Genomic DNA, 22,680 nt, shown 5'->3' on the forward strand with positions numbered 1-22,680 from the left:
GGAAGAGCCTCGCTGTTTTAATGATGCAGTTTTCTAACAGGAAGAAGAATAGGGCTTCTCCATGTGTCCTCGATTTATTAAACTCATCCTTCAATTAAAGCGAGAGATCATTTAACTACATCACAGAGAAAAATGCATTTGCCTTGAAATTTAATTATTATAATAATGTCTCTCTCTCTCTCTTTTTCCCCCCTGATCATGCTTTGAATGTGTTTCATGTTGCAGACCCCGACATTGTGTTTTAAAGTGGCATGGCACACTGCATAAACAACAAAGTCTTTCACACGAGAATGGAGGCCTGTCTGTTGGCGCCGAAGGCAACAGGCTGCATGACGCTGTGAATTAGCCACTTTCCTCTTCCTCCCACTGAATAATGAGAATCAGATGGGCTGTTAGTTTCAACAAAAATAGGAAAAAAATAAGCCCATATATTCATGAGAATATACTCCTAAATGTTCATACAAACAGATAGAAAAGCAATTAACACACAAACACATATCCTTGCACACCTTTCTGAGGACTTGTCCTTGATATACAGGTAGTGCATTCCCTAGTTAATCCCCTAGTCTAAACTAAACCATCTCATCACAACTGATTGCCCAACCCTAACCCAAACAGCCACTTCTGCTTGTGGGATCCAGCATTTTTGGTCCTCACAAAGCTGCTGAACCCTGCATGTACTGTGGTCTCCTGGATTTGTGACCCCACAAATATAGTTCAAAGCAAACTTAGACAAAAGCACACCGAGAGACATTGACTGGTTTAGCTGTTAGAAGTATTACATGAACCTGAGGATTCGTCATTTGAGATTCACATTGCTGTCACAAAAACACAATGCATGGTGCTATCTTAGACCAACACATACTGAGCCTGCAGTTTGTAGCCTTATTTATGGCATTAAACATTAATCACACACTAATCAGGCAATGACCTCTGTTCTATGGGCTCAAATTGTGGTCATAAATATTTTGTACTTGTAAATCAGGTTTGTACGGAGCCCCGCAGGGGACATGGGAGAAAAAAAAATTAAGACTTTTGCGAGATCTCGCAAACCTTTTGTGAGATCCCAAGTTTGTTTTGCGAGATCTCGCAAAAGTTGAATTCCAACAACAACAGCTACTTAGTTGTAATATTACTCTTTCTGGGTCACAAAATACACTTTTAAGATATTTTGAGGCGTGAATGTAGTTGTGTAAACGTCAGATTTCTGCTCGGTTTACAAGACATCACATATTTGCAAAAGTGCTCCGACGTTTTCGGAGATGTATGAAACTTTTGCGAGATTTCGCAAAAGTTTTGCGAGATCCCGAGTTTGTTTTGCAAGAAGCTAGGTCCCCTTACTTTCAGCAGATGTTGAAATGATAAAGTTGTGGTATGTCAGTGGTTAGAAATACCAATATTACTTTAGGATTAGTTTAACACAAAGTCAGGGCTGACCCGGAACCATTGCTGTGAGTCACAGTGCGCAGCATGTGCTGCTAATGCTAACTGCTAACTAAAAGCAAAGGATCCAGAATTTGTTGCGCTGGCTGCTGAGCTCTGTGGGCTTTTGCAGCAGCTCTACCTGTACTAGATGCACCTGCTCCTTGTCGTTTCTATCTCTGACTTTGTCCTCTACAAGAGTTTCTGTTTTTTTTGCTGGTTCTTCAAATGTTCAATAAAAACATGTATGATAATTCATAACGAAGAAAGCTTTGTAAGTATCCCCACTAGTGAAGACTGTCATTTCCACAACACTGCCCCCCCCTCCCGCTCACGGAGGTTCGCAGCGCTGTTGAAAAGGTTCAGGAGGTCCCTGTATTAAGCACGTAAACCTGTGACACAAAAATCACCAAACTCAGACCACCACAGACTGTTTTCCTTCGTGGTGATGAAGGAAAACGCTGGGCTGGCATGAAAAAGGGCATTTATTCCCTTCAAGAACCTGCAGTTCAAAAAAGCACCCCGCCAACAGCCAAACCCATCTGTTCTCTGATTGGATAGTTAAATTTGTGATTGACATGACATTGGCCAATCAGATGAAAGGAAGAAAAATAGGGTCAAAATTCGTACTTGAAACTTGAGTGCAGACTTTCTCACGTATTTTTGTCCACACACAAATCTTTTTTACAAACACACAAATTCTTTTTACACATACAAATCCTGATTTACACGTACAAAATATTTATGACCACAATTTGAACCCATACTGTTCGCTGATGACATTTTTGGTAAATATCAAATCAAATCAAATCAAATCAAATCACTTTTTATTGTCACATCACATGTGCAGGCACACTGGCACAGCACATGCGAGTGAAATTCTTGTGTGCGAGCCCCACAAGCAACAGAGATGTGCAAACACAACAACACAAACGAGCAAAATACAAGAATGGCCAACCTGAAACTAATAAATATATGTACAATATATAATAGTGTATGCATTTCTGGATGTGTATACTAAATATTTTCCTACGTGTGTGTGTGTGTGTGTGTGTGTGTGTGTGTGTGTGTGTGTGTGTGTATACACATTTTTACAAATTAAATAGTAAAAAAATAAAATAAAATAATAATAATAATAATAATAATAATAAAATATATAAAATATACAGAGTTAAATATGTGCAAAACAAGTGGCATTTATATACAGTGTGGAGTGCATAATGTTAAAGTTCCAGTAGTGAAGCTGAGGTGTCTATGACGTGTTCAGCAGTCTGATGGCCTGATGGAAAAAGCTGTCTCTCAGTCTGCTGGTACGGGACCGGATGCTGCAGAACCTCCTTCCTGATGGAAGCAGTCTGAACAGTTTATGGCTGGGGTGACTGGAGTCCTTGATGATCCTCCCCGCTTTCCTCAGGCACCGCTTCCTGTAGATGTCTTGGAGGGAGGGAAGCTCACAAATATCTGAGCGCACGCAGAGATTTTCATTACAGAGTTGTGTCTGTTTTTAATACAGTGTCGCCCGGGGGCCGAGCGAGCACAGCGAGTCGGTGTTGGTTTGGCCTTACATAGATATTATTAAACTGTTTAACGATGAACTCATGAGAGTGGGAATTTCCTGTTACTAGCAAACTTTTACTTTAGCTCTGCTGTTTTCCATTCTACTTTGCTGGAGTCTTCCTCTTAACTCTAGCATGATCACACAATTTTAAACCTATGCCAAGGTGCTACATGCTTTCAGCTGCATCTCATTGGCTTTATTAGCTGATAAAGTATGAAGCACTTGGTCTTTCTTGCTTTACTCTATTTAGTACTTGAATAAGCACTCAAATCTGATCTTGTACAAAGACTTGTACAAAACGTTTTAGCGAATCATCCAGTTATAACCTTCTGAAAAATATTCAGTAGCATCTCAAGGTTTCCATCTGGGAATGGTATTTGCTCTTTTGCGTCCTGTATCCTCCGCTAATCTCTTAAAACCTCTCGATATAAAGATGCAGGAGTAGGGTGCCACGCTCAGTCTCACCTGCCAGAGGCTGCAGAAAAATCTCTCCCATCGGGTGAATAAATGAAATTCCATTCTGACCATCAGCTGTGATGTCATCTGTCAATGCAGCATCGCCTCCTGTCAAAAACAAACCAACAAAAATAATAGTAATAACTTTAACTCTTGTCTAAACGACAGTTTTCTTTTGATGTAAAATATGATTATCAAGGCAAAAAAAATACCTTAATCCTAACTCAAATCTAGTTCTTAACACTGCTTGCAACAGTGGAAATTGTACATGAATGTTACACTAAAAATGAAGAACAGATTGCTGGCACAGAAGTAATGAATCAAGCTGAGCAGTATTTTCAGCAGACTGCAGTCAAAATAACCCACAATCAGCTGATACTCCTCTATGCATTCAGTCATCGAACCTCACAAAGAGGTTCGATGACTGAATGCATTTGCTTTAGCCTTCCAACAGTTTTTACTCTCTTGCATGTCCCTCTGAAGCCCTGTCAGCTCTGAGTTATAAATGTTAATCTGCAGAGTAGAGTACTATACAAAGGACAATGAAGATGAGCTGCCAGGAAGAAGAGGAGAGAAGAAGAAGTCCATAGAGTAGATTCATGGATGTAGCGAAGGAGCACATGCAGAGGGTTGGTGCGAGAGAGAACAAAGCTAAGGGGACAAAGTGAGATAGATGCAACAAGTCCTTTGTGGTGACCACTAAATGGAGTCTGAAGAAGAAAAAGAAGTACAGGAGTAGGGTAGTAGTGCCAAGTAGCTGACTAAAAATTTAGTCTGGGTTGAAATAACAATATGATGACAAAATACGGTTACCTCTGTATCCTCCTCCACCTCCTCCAGCTGTGCACGCACCGCCTCCTCCTCCAAACCCTCCGAAGGTCGACCAGCTGAGCTTAGACAGCGCCAGGGGGCATGAAGATCCCCCCTCGGCACCTTCCACCAGGGATCTGCCAGCCATCAGGTGAGAACTTGAACTATCTTTCCAGCTGCCACCTCCACCTTTAAGGGAAACAAAACAAAGTCATTCACTGTTACAAGAGCTACTTTGGGAGCATTGCACAAGGTTGTAAAACACGGTTCGTGTGTTTGATGTTTGCTGCAGTGAAAAAACTCACCGACTGAGAACAACGAAAAAATGAGTTGCCATTAAAAATTAGTTTAATAAGGGTTCATAAAATAACCTGAAGGCTTACACTGTTGCTGTAATGTGAGCGAGCCAGCTTTGATTTTAAAAGGGTACTCGGGAGATTTCGAAATTATACGCAGGCCAAAGTATCCTGACTTTTAGGCCCCGGTGTGGATCAAGATCCAAAAACAGGCTCTCTGTCATAACTTTGCATTTACCAAACCCAAATCAGGTTGTATGGCTGATATCTTTTAGGCAGCTTTTTCAGACTTGACAAGGGTCTCTAAAGAGTAACTATTTTCACACTTCATGACTACTAAATGAATGTTTTTATGTTCTGCTCGGGTTACACTGAGATTCTTTGCAGTCTGGATATAAGCACAGACACAGTCATCAGTGAGGTTTTATGGAGTATCTACAGCCACCAATGTGTGTAGTGTCTGTTGTGAGCTTGTCTCCGCTGTCACAAATTAGGCCCTACTTTCGACTGGTGATTCAGCATATTGAGTCAGCGGTGGAGGCAATCAGTGAGAGAGCTGTCTGTCTGTTAAGCCAGAAGGCACACTTTAAAGACAAATAAGTTCAGTCTTGTTTAGACTATAATTGAGAAGGTCAGAGCAAATCCACTCGGATGTGGAGCGTATCAAATACAGAAATGAGGGAGAAGTTTTAGCACAGGGCTTTTGATTTTTCCGGCTGTTTTTTGTTCTGTTGTTGTGTTTCTTTGTTTCCATTCGCAGGCAGCTGGTGGGTGGACAAAGGGTCAAGAGTAAAGCGTCAGCTATTCGGTCGCCATAAAAAATGTTAAAACTGAAAGGAGACGTTCCGCCCATCCACTTATACAGCAACAATGTAGCTATACTGCAGCTTTGTTTTGGGCATGAATTTAACCTTTGACTGCACCAAAGTGAACTGATGAATACAGAGACGCCTCGCAATGAATAAAAAGAGTTAACGGGTTCAACCATCATCTCTAATCTACAAAGACGGGCAGATATAAGCAGGTTTCATACAAACAACATATCAAAGGAAGACAAGCTTCACTGAAAGATGTTCCTCTGCCCTTTAGAGGTCTTTGATCAGTGATAATATACTGTATATATAGGGCTTGTCTCATGTGGTGGCACTTTAAACATCAGCACACATGCAAACGCACGTAAACAGAAAGACCTCATCTGCTCAGTACTTCGAGCTGCAAACTTGCCCTGACACGCAGATCTTTATCTAAACAGTCTCTCAGAGGTTTCAATAAGATGAGTTGATAAACGGTTCTCGTTGAGTCTCGGCTGGTCAGAAGGGATTTACTGAGAATGTTCCAGCGAAAGAAGTGAATTCCAGATACATCCCATTATCCACAGGCCAAACACATGCATGCCAACCTGCGCCACCCTGTGTGTGTGAGAATACAGAACAAATAAATCCTCTCATATCTCCGGCTACCTTTTGGACAAATGAAATGCGTGCTTTGGTATCAGATGACACTGAATTCAGTCAGAACAACGTCTTCTCATCCAAAGTTTACAGCACGTCCTTTATAAGAAAATGAAACTTTTCTTTGAACATAAAGTGTAAAGGGTAATTTGTAACCAAAAAGAAAAAATACCCACAATTGCAGCTTTTAAAGTTAGGGAAGAAAGTATCTGGACAATGAAACAATTTTTGTAATTTTGCTTTTGTACACCTCCACAGTGGATTCTGAATCAAACAATCAAGATGTAATTGAAGTGCAGACTTTCAGCTTTAAATGAAGGGGTTTAACAAAAGTGCTGCATTGACTAGGAAAACATAAAAGGACAAACTAAGACAAGTTTACTTATGAGGACTGTTTTCAATACTTGGATGAAGTTCCTTTCCTTTTGCACACTTACAAAAGAAATGTCATTGCCCCAGAAATCTATGGATCCAACTTTATATTAAATTTCATACGCTGCTTTCTGTAATACATTTTTGTGTGTGCTGCTAAGTAAAAAAAACCCTGTTATGCAACAAACAATAGCATTCCATCTAACTAATTCTATTGAATCTAGTTTTTAATAGGGAAAAATGCCAGGAACACTGATTCTGGAAAGCCGTTTCATTCTTTTACATAATTGAATAGAATATTTAATACTGTGGGCACAATAACAGTAACTTCATTTTCCTCAGTTATGCAAGGGTGGACGGAGTCATCTTAAAGTCAGACATCTCAAGATTTGAACACATCTGTCACAGGCTGGGTCTCTGACCCAGCGCTCTGAGTTCATGTTTGTATTTGTCTCATTTTGTTATGTGATTTAGTTTGTGTTATTTCCTATCTGCCTTTAGTTTAGGCAGTTATTATTCCTGGGTTTTCTATGTTTTGGGGTTTTGTATTTATTCATCACATATTAGGTCTGTTAAGTTGTGTTGTCATGTTTTAGTTTTAGTATTTCCTGTTTTATTCTGACAATGTCATGTGTTCTTTGTTTATTGTATTTAGCTTTCCTCTCCTGGTCCTGTCATTAGGTTTATGTCTGTCAGCTGTTTCCCCCATGTGTCTCCACTTCCCCTGATCACCTCATGTATGTATTTAAGCCCTTTGTTTTCTGCGTGCCATTGTCAGGTCGTCTGCTCATCCATGTCTCATCTCCAGGTACCCATGTCAGTTCACTATGGTTAAGGTTTTTCATGTTTTGTTATTAGTTCACCCAGTTTAGGTTATTGTTTAGTTTTCACCGATGCCCTATTATTTTGTACCCTCGTTGCTAACCTCAATAAACGGCTTGTTTTGTTAATCCACACCACGTTTTGGTCTGCGTTTGAGTCCTCCTCTGCAACACATACGGTCTGCCCCAGTCAGACCGTGACAACATCAAAGTGAAGTTATTTAGTGAGGAGTGACCTTTGTGGCCTGTATTGAACAAAGACTCACCCCTTATTAATTTTGTTTTTGCTAGGAAAATAACAAAATATTTGTAGTTGTTCATTGGAAACACATTATAGAGCAAATAGTTCAATTATAATGAGTTTGAAGGCAAATGTTTGGTACAACCACCTTTATTCGTTGACACAGAACTCTTTCGGGCTGCTTTCTTGTAATTTCCCTGGGCTCTTTGAAGGACATTCAAAGCTCTTCTTTGGATGTTGGATGCTTTTTGTTGCATTCACTGTCAAGATGAGCCCACACTGCTTCAATAATGTTGAGGTCTCAGCTCTGGGGGGACGAATCCATCACTTATAGTTATCGATTGTGTGTTTTTCTACCTCCATATGCTTTTACTGAATTTGCAGGGTATTTGGGATCAATGTCATGTTAAAAAATGAAGCCACTGCCAATCAGATGCTTTCCAGATGGTATTGGATGATCAAGATGTGTACTTTCCTATGTTTCTAATTCTGCCAAAACCTCCACTGTGTTTCACAGATGGCTGTAGAAAGTTAATGTTGTACCTCACTCAATGGTTCGAGCCAAAAATGTAAAATTCGGATTCATTATTCCATTTGACGTTTTGCCATTGACTTTCAGTCCAGTTCTTGTATAATGTCGCATACCTCAGCTGTTTCTCCGTCTTTCCCTTCCTTAAGAATGGCTTCTTGATAGCCAGCCTTCCACTGAGACCATTTCTGATGAGCCTTCAGTGAACGGTAGATGACTCAACAGAGGGGTACTTTTGGCATTTTTTATACATTAAACTAAAATAGCAGTTTTTGCAACAGGACGCTAGCAACAAAGAGCTTATATTACACTACCTGCTGCACCAGTTTGGCCATTGCTACTGGGAGCTTCGGTGCTGTTTTCATACTGCTCCAGTGGTATGTTGTCCAGACTGGACTCAGGGTCCTCCAGGTAGGCATTTCCTCCTCCACCAGCTGCGATCAGCAAGGGAACCAGCTCTCCATCCTCCTTCTGAAAAGACCACGCACGAGTAAATCTTTCAATTTAATTTATTTAAATGATGATGAACACTTTATATAAGCTACACAACAACTTTAGAAGTCCCAATGGTACAATAGATAAGAGCGATCATAAAAAAGTGAACCTCGTGCTAAAGTTCCATGCTGCATGCAGATATAATCGATCTATATTTAAATCTATGGATTAAAGAATGAAACACTGCTGAATCATTTCAAATGCTTATGTGCCACCGTGCTGTATCTTAACAATGCTATGCACACAAACCCAGAGAAAATGCACACAGTTCTGAAACAACTCAAAGTGTCTTCTGCTACCTTAAAGACGTACGTTGCTCCCCCTCCTCCGCCTCCTCCTCCAGCCCACTCTACACCAGCCTGCAGCTTGAGGTTGTCTTCAATCACAGATGACTCTCCGAGGCAGATCTTTTGGGTGTGAGGATTTCTCTAAAACATGTGGAAGATGGAAAATCAAGCTCCACAAGATTTAAAAAAAAAAAGAAAAAGAAAAGTTGCAGAAACATGAACTTGGCATTAAAAAAGGAAAATCAGAATTTGGGACGCCGTCTCGTCTCTCCTCTTTAAGACATTCCACTCATCCCACATCAACAAATCCTTTCAGCCTGTTCTTACCCTCACTATACTCACCCCTGGGCATGCGTCTTCTCCCTGGTGTCCCACCAAGATGTAAAGCATATCTCCTTTTTCCAGAGGAAAGATGGCAGAAATAAAGACCCCATGGTTGCGTTTGTTGTGGTTTTTGGCTCCTTTTCCTCCTGCAGCCCCATAAGCAGAGATCCTGAGGGGGGATCATTGCAACAGAAGGAGATTTAATCCTTGGTCTTAAATGAAGTGCTTTTAGGCTTAGCCACGCACTGTATACCGTAATGGATAGCAAATACCTCATTACACTGAGCAAATGGCTGCAGATGTCTGTTGTAAAATGTGGATTATGAAATAGTTACCAGTGATCCTAATAATTCCTTATTACGAACTCACATCGTGTTAATGTGGCTAGGAATTACATGTGTGTATAATTTAACTACCAAAGTCCACTTTTTACAAAAACCGGTACATGTTCCCTGGCTCGGTATCACCAACCACTTACAGGTATCTGTTAGTAGCAGGCACCTTCCACATCTGAATTCCTTTCAAGTGTCCCTCCTTCCCCACGGTAACGTTGATATTTTTGTTCCTGTAAGTGCTGTCACACTGGGCTTGGGTTGGGCCCTGTGGTCCACTGGCACCGCATGATGTAAACCACCAAGTCATCAGAGAAACCTCTACAAAAGGCAATAGAGGGGGAAAAAATACTGCTTTTAGTTGTTTAATAAGCTGCAAAAACTATAACCATTTTCACATTGTTATGTGGAGGGGGGGAAAGTACCAAAAGCATGAAAATCAGTAAACAGCTGAGATAAGATACACAGTAAAGAACAGATGCATACATATGGCACATCTATAAGAGTCACAGGTAATTGCATTAAGGAGCTGGCATGTAATTGCCGAACACAGGCTGGATTAAAAGCTTCTGGTTAGCTGTGATGAGTAAACAATTGACCACCTGGTGTGCAAATTGTGCAAACAGAATGGATTAAAGATGACACAGTAGACTGGGACACTTCAGAAATTCACACGCTATACAAGATAACTGCTGGAGCTGTGCACTACCTGAGGCCAAAGGCTCTGGAAGGGGGCTTAAGAAATCTTCAAAGTCGGTCGCGGGCAGCAGAAAGTTGAGATCTGATGGAGGGGAGGGGAAGCCAAAGTAAAGGTAAAGGCAGGGGAAGAAAAAAAGAGAGGAGTCACAGTCACTCATCTGGATTTCACCTGATTATGAACTATATTTAGAATGAAAGTGGCACAGATTTCCTGAGAACAGGGCTACACCATGAAAACCTTTCTATCTTGGCAGTGTTTACCCACTGTGGAGCGTACAGACACGGGATTTTTGTCCGTTTATTGGTGGTAAAGGTTGTACGCTCCTCATTGCCAAGCCCTTAGGCAATGAGGAGCGTACAATGTCCGGCAGCCTCGCCTCTGTCAGTGCGCCCCAGGGTGGCTGTGGCTACAATGTAGCTTGCCATCACCAGTGTGTGAATGTGTGTGTGAATGGGTGGATGACTGGATATGTAAAGCGCTTTGGGGTCCTTAGGGACTAGTAAAGCGCTATATAAATACAGGCCATTTACCATTTACCATAACAAGAGCCGTTAAGGTCTTATAACCCTCTCGAACACAACAAGATCCCCGCATAGAGTGAGATCATAAATGTGATGGGCAGACTCATTATTCTGAATTATTGCTTTCTAAATTTACTCTAGAAACCTGATTTAAAGCCGAAGTCAGTTAGAAAATGTTCCGTCCTCGCCCAACTGCAGAAGCGCAACAGACAACTGCGCCTCCCTGGAGGCTTCAAACCATATTTCTCCTAAATCCCGCCGAAACAAAAACAGACCTTTTCATGTCTTTGTTATTAGCGTAGCACCATAGTGGCTTGTAAAAGTCTGCTCTCTACTTTGAGAATTAAAAGCTGAAGTGCAACAACACGGGAGCAGGAATGTTGGCACACACTGCTGTCGTACTGCGGCGCTACATTTGCAGCAAATCATGAAACGTCGGTTACCCACATGTCTCAGCCAATCAACTAAACGGGGCATCAAATGAATAGCTGAGGGCCGCTGTGGTGCTGAACAAAACACAGCAGTTGGGGAGGTCTCTCTGTGCTCCTCCCAAGCTCAGCCGCAGTTTGATTTCATAAAGTGCACCGATCATTATGAAAGCAAAGACTAAATATGCGGTAAAGCAAGACAAATGTGTGTTTTAGCCCTTGAGAACTTTTAAAGAAATCTGTATTGGCTTTACTTAATGGTTGTGTGATCTTAGCTTACCTGACTGGAAGCAGGCTGCTCCAAGTGCAATGTCATCTAGAGCAACGTCAGCATTGGAGCCTTGTCCCCACACAGCTGTCACTTTAACACGAAACCTGGAGCAATCAGAGAATTACAGTTGTCTTTTCTTATGAAAAAGCAGCAGGATTTCAATCCCAGCGAGTGTACTTAAACTCTTCAGAGTAAAGTAGGAGTGAAATCTCTTTTATTATGAGCACTAAATCTGATTACACATTCTTTAGATGAAAGGAGCAATTTTCCTTTTCTTATCACTGACCTAAAGCATGTACTCATCCCTAAGCTCCACTATCTCTGACAGGGGAAAACAAAGGAGAAAATGAAACTTTATGGAGCTCCATGGGAAAAAGAGGTGAGTAAACCTCAACGACACATCATCCCTTTAACACACGAGAGATCAGCCTTTATTCTTTCATTCCTCCCCCTGTTTGTTTTCCTCTTATGTACCCGTGATGAAGGTCAGTCAGTTCCAGGGCAACCGGTTCCCAGTTATCTTCGGCTTGACCATTCCTCTCCCAGACCGGTACCGCGGCGACTGTCCCGTTTTCCTCTATAGCCACTTGCAACGAGCCATTAAAATGACCACGCAGGTACAGAGAGAAATGCATCTACACAAACAGAGATGAAGATCATTAAGATTTTTGGTGAGATATTTAGTATGATTTGAACTCCCCCACACAGACACAGACAAGACAATCAAACATGCTTAAATTGAATAATTCAACTACTACGTCAGGCGAGTAACTGACCTGGCAAGCAACAGAAGAGACTGGACGAGGGAATGCAGAGCTCTGAACGAACGCTTCTTTAAGTGAATTACTCTCTCTGACAGGGAGAAACAAGAAGTGCCCTAGGGGAAGACAATAAATGTAACACATTTACCAGGTTATGTGATTTAGCTAGTTAGTTAGTTAGATTTTTGAGCCGAACCCACATCAATCTTTCTTATTGATCAACATAAACCAGCAGCTTATAAAAGTAATGACTTTTATGGAGACGCAAATTGGCCATAGACGCGAGGCAGATAAAGTACTTAAAGCTAAAAGAATAACGTGCTGTATGAATGTGGGGTTAAAATGTGACTTGTAGACTAAAGCGCATTGAGGTTAACAGAGCTGTAAATGTAATGCAATGCTCTGCTAGTCTCAATGAATGCCGGACACTAATTTGCTTGCTAAATGACTTGTGTACAGCCACAAGATGGTCAGCTGACATTTCAGTCAACCTGAATAGAGCATATTAACTACCAGTTACAATTACATCTTTTATTTCATCTTCTGCTGGCAATCCTGATTTCATCCTCTTTCGACATGCAAAAAAACCTCCTGCAGTGTTTTACATTTGCCTGACAAACGAAAGCTCCACAGTTCAATCCTGGGAAGAAACTTACACCCCTTGGGGTTGCTTCAAGAGCATCCAGCGTAAAAATGTTGCCAGATCAAATACGTGGCACTACCTGCTGCGGCAAGCCCTCGTGAATAAGGAGTAGCACCCGTCAGGTCTTTCTGACAAGCATACATATGCTTTAAAGTTACACTGCGAACTAGAAATGACCTGACAATGCTTCTCAGACAATGCAGCAATAGCGGTTTTATTGTTTTTACTTACTGAACATCAAAACAAGCATTCTCGTCATTGGCTGTGTATTAAAAAAGAGTAAATGCAAAAATCCTGTTTGCAACAAAGGAAAATTAAGAAGTTTTGACACAAGGAAATGTGAGCTTCAAAAACAAATGAGGGTATTTTCCCATCACTCCACACTGCAATAATTCATCGGAGCTGGAGGAGATTCACCAGAGGAAGAGTAATTAAATTAGGGCATAATTCACATGTGCTGTGCACACACACGCACACACATTCACACACACATGCAGACACAAACCTTGTGTGCGCTGCAGAGCGAAACCCTGCATGTCTTTTCTCTTCATGAGCTCATCTCCTGCAACTCTCCTCCAGCCCGAGTGCTGGTTGGACATAGACCAACCACATGAATCCCCGTCAAACGAACAGTATGAGCCAAAGGGGAGAGCATCTGGGAAGGAAGCAGATTATCATCATACTTCAAAAAGACAGAAACCACAGCTGCTAAAAAGTCCATCTCCTACCCCGGATTCCTCGTCTTTCAGACAAGAATTATATTTTGAAAGAAATCATCCGAGCACAAATTATACGGAGGATGTTTTTCTTCACGTGAAAGTCGCGCGTGTGTGTGTGTGTGTTTTCTTCTGTCACTCTCCACACTTTGCACTACACGTGTACTGCGACACATTTCAGATCAGAGCACTGCGATTACTCCCAGACCTTTTAGGATGTTTTTTTCAGTTTCACCTTCAAAGTGAAAATGTTGTCCAACAACTCCAAAACATAGTGACTCTTATCAGTTTTGGGGGCTTGCAAATACTTCACTGGGTCAACATATACTGCTCAAAAAAATTACTTCTTTGAGAAGATGCCACATTGTTTGAAATGAAAATTCTTATCTTACAGAGGGTTGAAATAACAGAAACCCTGAAAATCTAGATTAAAAAATGATGCAGCAGGCTTGTCCATTTTCCTGATATTCCATTGCTGCAACTCAAGATATTACTTAGTAATTTGTATGGCCTACAGGTGCTTGTGTGCATGACTGACATCCTAATGAGACGACTCATGGTGTCCTGGGGGATCTCCCATCAGATCTGGACCAGGGCATCACTGAGTTGCTGGAACAGTCTGAGGTGCACCATGAACTAGTAGGAATCCACTGCAACAGCACAGGATCTGACAGAAGGTGCTGTTGCCTAACCGATCTGAGGTCTGTGTCTCCCTCCATGGATACGTTTCCCCAAACCATCACTGACCCACCACCAAACTGCTTGTGCTGAATGATGTTAAAAGCAACTTAATGTTCTCCACAGGTCAACCTGCTCTCATCTATGAAAAGCACAGGGCAGCAATGGCCTTCAGACCACCATCATGAAGTCTGTTTCTGATTGTTTGGTCAGAAGCATTCACACCAATAATCTTCTCATCCTGTGGAGCAGATACTGGTTGTCCTGGTGGATTAAAGTCTTTGTACGACCCCCTCCTGCTCTCCTAGAATAACTGTCTGTCTCCTAGGATACCTCAATGCTCTTGGAGATACCCTACCTGTGCAACCTCTGTAGGGTCCAGGTATTGCCTCATGCTACCAGTAGTGACACTGACCCTGGCCAAATGGAAAAACAATCAGAAAAGATGAGGAGGGAAAAATGCCAGTGACCTCCACCTGTAAAACCATTCCTGTTTTGTTGCCTGTTGTTAATTTCATTAATACCAGAGGAGCTGAAACTGATTAACGATCCCCCCTGCTGCCTAACTGACCAGATCAATATCTCAGGAGTTGAACTGGCGTTCCTTCATATCTGAGGTAATGTATTTTGCTGAAAAGCTAGGACATGAATCACTTGTTGCATAAAATGCACAGCACACATGCAGACTATCCTTTGATAGTCAGCATGTGTAGGTTTAACCACCAAGAAGTATGAGGTCAAATAATCAATGTAATGTGTAGGCATATCTTTGAGCTTTTTAGGTACCTTGTGATAAGGCTATGTTTATGCTATGGAAGCTTCCCCGACTCCACCTTTGTCCTTGATGCAGACGGGAGATCGGTGTAATTCTTCTCCTCTCACTCTAAGCATGTATTTAATTGTGAAAGAAGCCAGAATACAGATAGAGCTGTTTCCAGTTTTTGTGCTAAAATAGACAAAACATGTAAGCCACCTCTCTATAGAACCCACAGAGATTAAATTGATACCGATGTTTGCACATGAAAGTGGTTAAGACACCCGTGTGCTCGTTGAAGAAATTACATCTCCGCTGTGGCCTTTCCCCCCAGCGTTTCACAGCTCAAGTGCTTTAAATAACCCTGACTATATCGATTTTACTGACTGAAGCGTTTTGCCTTTTCAGTGTCTCGGAGAGTTTTTTCTTTGCACACAGTGATTGATGTTATAAAAAAGAGAAAGAGGTAATTTGTTAGATTGTGATGTGAGAGGAACTGAAAGGTACTGACTGATGCTTTTTTGTGCATGTTTTTTTCAATAGGATAATAAATCTGCAAAGGGTTTATCATATTATCTGAAATCTTTGATGTAGACAGAGAAGAGAGCTTTGAAAAGAGAACAGCCTATTGGATTCCTGACACTACATTTTACTGCTAATTAGGAAAAAACACACTAGGCGGTGAAAGCGTTTTAATGCAAATTATCCGAGGAAGAGAATCTGCACTCAGGTTTCAGACTTTAAACACCCCACATAATACTTATTCTCTACACTTTAAATTTATTGTGTAAAGGCCCTTGGCATGGAATAATCTTGTGCCTTTGGTGAAAGGATTAACAATTTATCATGGACTTAAATTTTATACAGCTAATGCAAATGGATTACAGCTTGCCAATAGCTCGCTGACTGCTTCAGGACTGCGCAACAGTACGCTGGCCTGATATAACTCCCGATGTGCACAAACTGAAGCATTCACACGTGTTTTCCTGCTCATAATGCTGTCGCTATAAGAATCGGTCAGATGGTGCAGATGAAATCGAATCAAATACATCATCATAAAAGCTCTGCTGCACTCTGTGTGATTTTATTTTAAAAAAACAACAAAAACAAAATCTCACCACAGATGAAGCCCTCGTCTTCTCCATAAGGACAGTCCGTGTGGAAGTTACACACTTGGCTCGTGGCGATGCACTCTCCTGAGTGGTTGCAGTGGAAAGATTCCTCACAAATGGGACTCATTTCACCGAAATGGTGTTCTGCAATGGAGACAACCACACAACAACTGTAACAAGGTACAAAGCAGATTTAGAGGCCCGGTGAGTTAGGATGAGCGACGAGGCAGCTTTTACAGGAAGGTCGGTTGATTCTGCGGAGGGGCTTTTCTTGACTCGCTGCTCTATACCGTAGAGACTTGAAAAATGTGAAACCACTGAGAAAAAAGGTTCAAGAAATCTGCAAAACAGACCAGGCATCTTTTGCCTGTTTGCAAATTGACCGCAAATCATGAGCTTTTAAATTTTCCTGACACCAGAGCATTTTTGTGTGCTGACATTAACTTGCAAAACATGCATGAGACAAAAAAAGTAAACCTAAACACATTTTGAGTGAATCAGTTTTCATAAGCAACCTTAACTGTAATCTGTAGAGAGAAAAGTTCTCCTGTAGCAGCTGTGGAAACGTTAAAACACGAGTATGTGCTACTGTGAAAGTACCTCAGGTTTTAAAATAAAGTTTACAGCTGGTTCCTTTTATCTGGTCTGTACGGTTGTAGGTGCTTATCACAGGAAATGACCATGAGCATCTGGTTTGAAAGCTCTTAACGACCTGATAAACTCACCTGATTCACAGTTTATGAACTCCAGCGAGTCCAGAGCCACAGTGGCTTCTCTCTCACACGAAGTGTAGAGCAGGGTCACCTGAAAGGGTCCAGCCACCCAGCCAATCGGAACTCCAAAAATCTGCCACTCAAGCCTGCATTAAGCAATCACACAGAAACAAAATCAATCGAATTTCTCACATAAGCAGCAGCCCTGGGCCATGTACTATGAAGCGAACTCAACATACCCAGGGTATCTCTCCAATATCTAGATTCACTTGCCCTAGCATCAGCAATTTGGGTAGCGTCAGCAAACTCTGGTTTTCCCCTCTGGGTTCACATGAAAGTAGTTGCTTTGGCAACAGCCAATAAGTATACTGGCAGCAGAGGGGCTGAGTTTACAAAGGATCCAGAAAGTATAAGATTACAAGAATTTAAAGAGGTTGGACTCATAATACAGACCGATGCTCATCAGTGAAACGCAAAACCATCAGCCCCTCTTACTTTCGACGTGCAGAGGTTTGAGGAGTGGTGACACGATTTAGGTGATTCATTTATACCTGATAATCTCTTACTTGGAGCATAACCTGTAAGTCACCATGGTGATTTACCCCAGGAAGAAATGAACCACCTTCATAATACAATAACCTCCGTGCTAACCCTGAAGTTCATTCAAAGTACACACTTCTGAACTTTTGTGGACCTTACCTGACGAAGGTGCACGTGAGAACCAAAGATCTCACACAGTTAGAGCTCACATCAAAATGTCAGCTCACCAGTGCAAACTACACGTATTATCCAGCTGCAGTGATTTGTAATGATGGGAGAAAGCGCAGGTAATAGACTGGTGCATTCATAGCTAGTGGTGATCTCGCTGTGACCTGCCTCCAGCATGCTCTTCTCAGACATCATCTTCACCTAAACCAAAAAGACTCTTTCCATTAGTGAAGTGAAAACTGTTTCCTGCTGTGCGCTACATTTGAAGACAACTGCGGACCACGTCCTGACTTGACTCTCCCCCACGTCTTCCAAAGTTCAGATGTGAAAACAGCTACATGTGTATCTTTTTTTTCTAACTCTAATTTTTGGCTTTTATAGTTACATTAAAAAGAAGTGCATTAAAAGTAAAACAAGTAAAGGTTAAAACAAGAGTATCTTCACTTTCTTGCCTTCTTTATGCAACATTACTGCCAAGATGATTTATTTTGTATAAAAGCCTGCACTGCAGTTTCTACAGTCAAGTTTGCATTTGTTATATGTTCTGCTAAAGCCCTCTGCATTCTCTGAAATAAAGAACCTTTGTAATGTATGAAAACTGAAGCTGAATATTAAAATCCTTCACCTGCACCCTCTTCTCATTTCTCACCATAGTGTTTTACTAAATAATGTTTGAGCCTTATTCCATCTGTCATTTATTGGCACATTTCCACTACTGCTGCCATTATCAACCATGGGAACCGCACTCCTCCATGAGCATGTGTTCCACGTAACAAAAGCACCAAACATGTCGCTATTATTCAGCATAATCCATCTGTCACCTTGTCATAAGTCCAACCTGATTGTGTTTTCACAAAGCTGGCCCACAGCTGTGTGATTATAGGTGGCGTAATAAAGCAAAGCAAATCCTGCTACCTGGGATATGTGACAGCACCCAAGATTTACCTCACACGTCACAAATCCTGCTCTCCATTTCTAAAAATACGTCCATGCTACGTAGCGCCAACTGCCTATCGCATATGCAAACTAGACTATTTTCACCATGAAAGCTGTTTAGAGATCAGTGCCCGGAAATTATGTTTGACCATTGAAACTTTTGCCTCTGCAGTGCTGCCTGATCTCCTCTGGTGTGACAAAACAGTGATCCCTCATCTATGTATTCATTCAGAGAAAGCAGGAGGTGGTGAGCAAAGTTTGTACTGATGTGATCAGAAGAAGTTGCAATGTTTCCAACACACACGGTGGCAAATGGTGATTAAGTAGGACGCTGTGTCGACAAGTCTAACTCCTGTTAACGCATTCACACCACCTGGTCACCAGTTTGCTCCTCACACGACGCACCACCTTGAGTCTAGGAAACTTTGGACTACGTCAAGTTCTCATCACGAGGATTGTTTCTCCACACGAAATCCAGGCCTGCGGACGTTCAAGGTGAATAGGAAAATCACAGACCGCACACTGCGAGTGATTAAAAATGGCAGCAGCGATCAAAGTGGTTTTGAAAGAGAGATTAGCCTAATTCTAAGTGGTACGGGTTTTTTTTTTGCTTATTTGTCTGTCCCAAGTACACAAAACTTTTTGACAACACCTCATACAGCCCGATGTCAACTCCTGTGACCATTCAGTCTCTATTATGCACTTAACAAAATTGCGCCATATGTCAATACGCATGACATCCCACACAACGCACAACACACACTGAACTACTTCACTGAAAGATGAAGCCTGTTGGATGGTAACTGTGCTTTAAATGAAGAGTGTGTCCAGACATTGTATCTGCAGATTTTGTTGGATGAATAGCCAGCTTAATAAATAAAGTCACTGTGTGTGAGTGTGTGTGCTTGTGACTCATAATGGAATTGCACAGCCCATTACTGCGCAGCCACTAACAAACCCAATGTACAAACTTATTGCATATGCCAATCCATCCTCCTCTGTCCTAACCAATTATATGTAACTTCATTTCCAGCCTGCTTCTAGTCTCAGGAATGCTTTTAGCTGTTCTAAAGATAGTTGTGCTTCAGCATTAGATCAATAGGAAATATCTGTCCGTGTTTCCCAAACAACACGCAGTCACAATTCTACAGTTTGCCTTAGATGGTAGGCAGGAAACATTTTTCTTACATAACTTTAGTGGGACAGAAGTGTGCCTTCTGTTTTTTTTTTTCAGTGAAGAGGACTGGTTGTGTTGCACAATAACAAAAGGTGAGTGTGTTCGCTGACCTGCGGTCGTCTCGTCCCCTGTGGTGCAGCATCTCCGAGTGAACGTCTGAATCTGGTTGAGCAGGCTTGATCAGCAGTGTGAGGTTCCCCACCACGGGGCCGGCCTCATACACAGCCACCTGAAGCAGGCAGTCCATGCTGCTTTTTGGCAATACTGGGCTCATTAAGTGGTAGTCACATTTCCCAGAGGCCTCAGCTTCAGGTGACGGGGTTAAAAGAAGGAAGTGTCCTAAGGTAATAAAACAAAGTGGAAAATTCATGGTTGACTATTTTATAGCAGCCTCATAACACTGTCTAATGCTTTAGCGTTATGACAAATTCTGGATTAGGGTATATTTGAATATATGAAGCACAGAGTGAAAGAAAATGTCAAGTGAGAAGCAACGTTTTCACACAGTAGCTCAAAGACTCTTCTAAACATATTTGACAGAAGAAAGAGGAACACTGTGTATCAGAGCACACTGATTTAGCTGCTCCTCTGTGAGTCTCTGCACTCTTACCATCAGACCTTCCCTCTGAGGTGTCAGTTGCAGGCATCATCCCAGCCTTTGTACTCTGTGGTTGCTGTGGCGACACCAATAACCAGTCACTTCGGCTGCTGTTCGATAAAGTCCAGAGACACGGTGACTCAAAATCACAGGAGGGAACTGCAACACATGAAACAACAAAGATGAAAACTCAATTTTTAAAAAAAGAGTCCATCAAATTATGTAGATTATTTGTTGTTGTTTTTTTAATGTTTTTGTCTGAATGTGTAATTACTGTATCGATTTAAAAATGCACTGATTTGATTACAGCTCCAAGCTAACAAATATACTGAAATATAAACATAAAATACGTCTTAATGGCATTTTTTTCCCCACTAGCCTGAAATAATCATATTTATACACACATGCAAAACAGCCCCAAATCTAAGAACTGAAAAAGTGTATATTTCTCACGTTATCTTTATCCCACTATGTATAAAATCTTGAAACGAACTGATACTGTATTAAAGAAAAAAACAACTTGTCCGCAAAACTTCACAGTAAATAAACAGCATCTGCGATTTCACAAAAAAAGCCTCCAAACTCATTTATATGAATGCCTGAGTGGGGATGAGTAACACCATATGTTTTTTAGGCTTTTTTTTTTTTTGGGGGGGGGGATTGGGGTGGCGGTGGTGAGTGGAAATATGAGAAATGTGTTTCTTTATTATCTCGAGACCAGAAAAATCCCAACAGAACTAAAGAAAAAAGTTAGGATGCAACTCCTCCAGTGATGCTTCTCTCTGAAAATATCTCTCTTTAATATAAAAAACTAATAAAACGCAAATTCCAAACACATAAAGGATAGATAAAACTAGACAGGAAAAACTGTGCCTGAGAAAATGAAAAGCTATGAAGGATATATATTTTAAAAAAGCCACAACATTTTAAAAAAATTGTATAAAATGTCAGCTCAAGGCCTTTAGTTCCACTAAATCAAATTTAAATCCAAAATCTGTTTAAAAGTCAAACAGACAGAGCCTTTGACTGATTTTGTGTCTGTCTGTGTGGGGGTCGATGAACAGGAAGGGGACGGAGGAGACGTTCAAGACATCATGTGACAACTGGAGAGGAAACTGCCTTAACCACTAATATGGCAGCAAGCCAGGGGAATTAGGAATCCCTCCTGGGATAAAGCACAGAATTATTAACTAATTATTTCATATTAACCCACATTCATTTCTTTAAACCAGATAAAAGAGTAGCCTTCCTCTGATCACAAATGATATAAAAATGTTGCTTTTTCACAGGCATCAACATGCTACTTGTGCTCCTGGCAATCTAACAGGGGAGTGTTGTTACAGCTCGAGTGATGCTTGCACTTGAAATTCAAAATGGGTAGTTTTGTCTCAAAAATCCAGTTTTTCAGGGATAATTCCCAATGTAGTCATCTTTGACAGATGCCAGTCTTTTTGATCCTCTGCCTGCACGACAAACTACTCAGGTTCTTAATTTAACCATGCTTTCCAGTCAAAGAAATATTCATGTAGATGCATGCAATGAGTATAAGAAAAGCAATAAAAACAACCCAGGTGATAACTGGAATACAGATTTTCAATTGTGTCAAATCATCAAAGGGGCGATCGTGGCTCAAGAGTTGGGAGTTCGCCTTGTAATCGGAAGGTTGCCGGTTCGAGCCCCAGCTTGGACAGTCTCGGTCGTTGTGTCCTTGGGCAAGACACTTCACCTGTTGCCTACTGGTGGTGGTCAGAGGGCCTGGTGGCGCCAGTGTCCGGCAGCCTCGCCTCTGTCAGTGCGCCCCAGGGTGGCTGTGGCTACAATGTAGCTTGCCATCACCAGTGTGTGAATGTGTGTGTGAATGGGTGGATGACTGGATATGTAAAGCGCTTTGGGGTCCTTAGGGACTAGAAAAGCGCTATATAAATACAGGCCATTTACCATTTACCATCAACACATCAGTATTCTAGATACAAACTCACAGTGGCTGTCATTGTCCAGGGGATGAGGAAGAAACTCATCTGGGAAGTCTTCGTCCAGAAATCGGTCAAAAAGGGCGTGGCAGGTACTGCTCACTAATGACAGAGACAAACAGGTTTTATTAGTTCGAGATGTCATACAAGCATTTCACTGTCTTCAGTCACTCTAGTAAACTGCAGCCATCAGAACCGCTTTAACTCTTCATGGCAAAAATTCAACAAGGTGTTGGAAACAGTCCTCAGAGAGTTTGGTCCATATTGACACGATAACATCTCGCAGCTGCTGTAGATTTTGTTGGCTGCACATCCATGGTGCAAAACTTTCCATCACATCCCAGAGGCTACTGGACTGAGATCTGGTTACTGTAGTTCTTAGTGCTTAGTTAGTAATAAAGGACCAAACCTGTGCCAAACTGTACAGAGAGAAATTCCCTAACACCATTACATCATGACCATTGATACAAGGCAGGGTTTATCTATGCTTTCACATTTACGCACATCCTCAGACCAGGCAAGACTTTTCCAATCCTCTGTTGCCAAATTTTGGTGAGCCCATGGGAATTGTAGCCTCTGTTCCCTGTCTTTAGCAAGCAG

The 22,680-nt window shown here is 41.5% G+C and overlaps 1 protein-coding gene across 1 annotated transcript in view; it reads right to left on the reverse strand.

The window, feature by feature from the left end:
* Nucleotides 1–22,680, reverse strand: part of ltk (leukocyte receptor tyrosine kinase) — a 71,945-nt gene that overhangs the window by 15,782 nt on the left and 33,483 nt on the right. The window contains exons 2-17 of the mRNA XM_082515838.1: nt 22,090–22,182; nt 20,123–20,269; nt 19,623–19,851; nt 16,704–16,837; nt 15,985–16,122; nt 13,224–13,373; nt 12,091–12,191; nt 11,789–11,949; nt 11,324–11,418; nt 10,104–10,175; nt 9,541–9,715; nt 9,081–9,231; nt 8,751–8,879; nt 8,271–8,427; nt 4,250–4,435; nt 3,446–3,544 (exon numbers count right to left, since the gene is read on the reverse strand). Of these exons, the coding sequence (XP_082371964.1) occupies nt 3,446–3,544; nt 4,250–4,435; nt 8,271–8,427; nt 8,751–8,879; nt 9,081–9,231; nt 9,541–9,715; nt 10,104–10,175; nt 11,324–11,418; nt 11,789–11,949; nt 12,091–12,191; nt 13,224–13,373; nt 15,985–16,122; nt 16,704–16,837; nt 19,623–19,851; nt 20,123–20,269; nt 22,090–22,182 (2,217 nt within the window). The remainder of the gene's footprint in view (nt 1–3,445; nt 3,545–4,249; nt 4,436–8,270; nt 8,428–8,750; nt 8,880–9,080; nt 9,232–9,540; nt 9,716–10,103; nt 10,176–11,323; nt 11,419–11,788; nt 11,950–12,090; nt 12,192–13,223; nt 13,374–15,984; nt 16,123–16,703; nt 16,838–19,622; nt 19,852–20,122; nt 20,270–22,089; nt 22,183–22,680) is intronic.

Source organism: Aulonocara stuartgranti (assembly GCF_965226115.1).
Source record: "Aulonocara stuartgranti genome assembly, chromosome: 19".
Lineage (NCBI taxonomy): Eukaryota > Metazoa > Chordata > Actinopteri > Cichliformes > Cichlidae > Aulonocara > Aulonocara stuartgranti.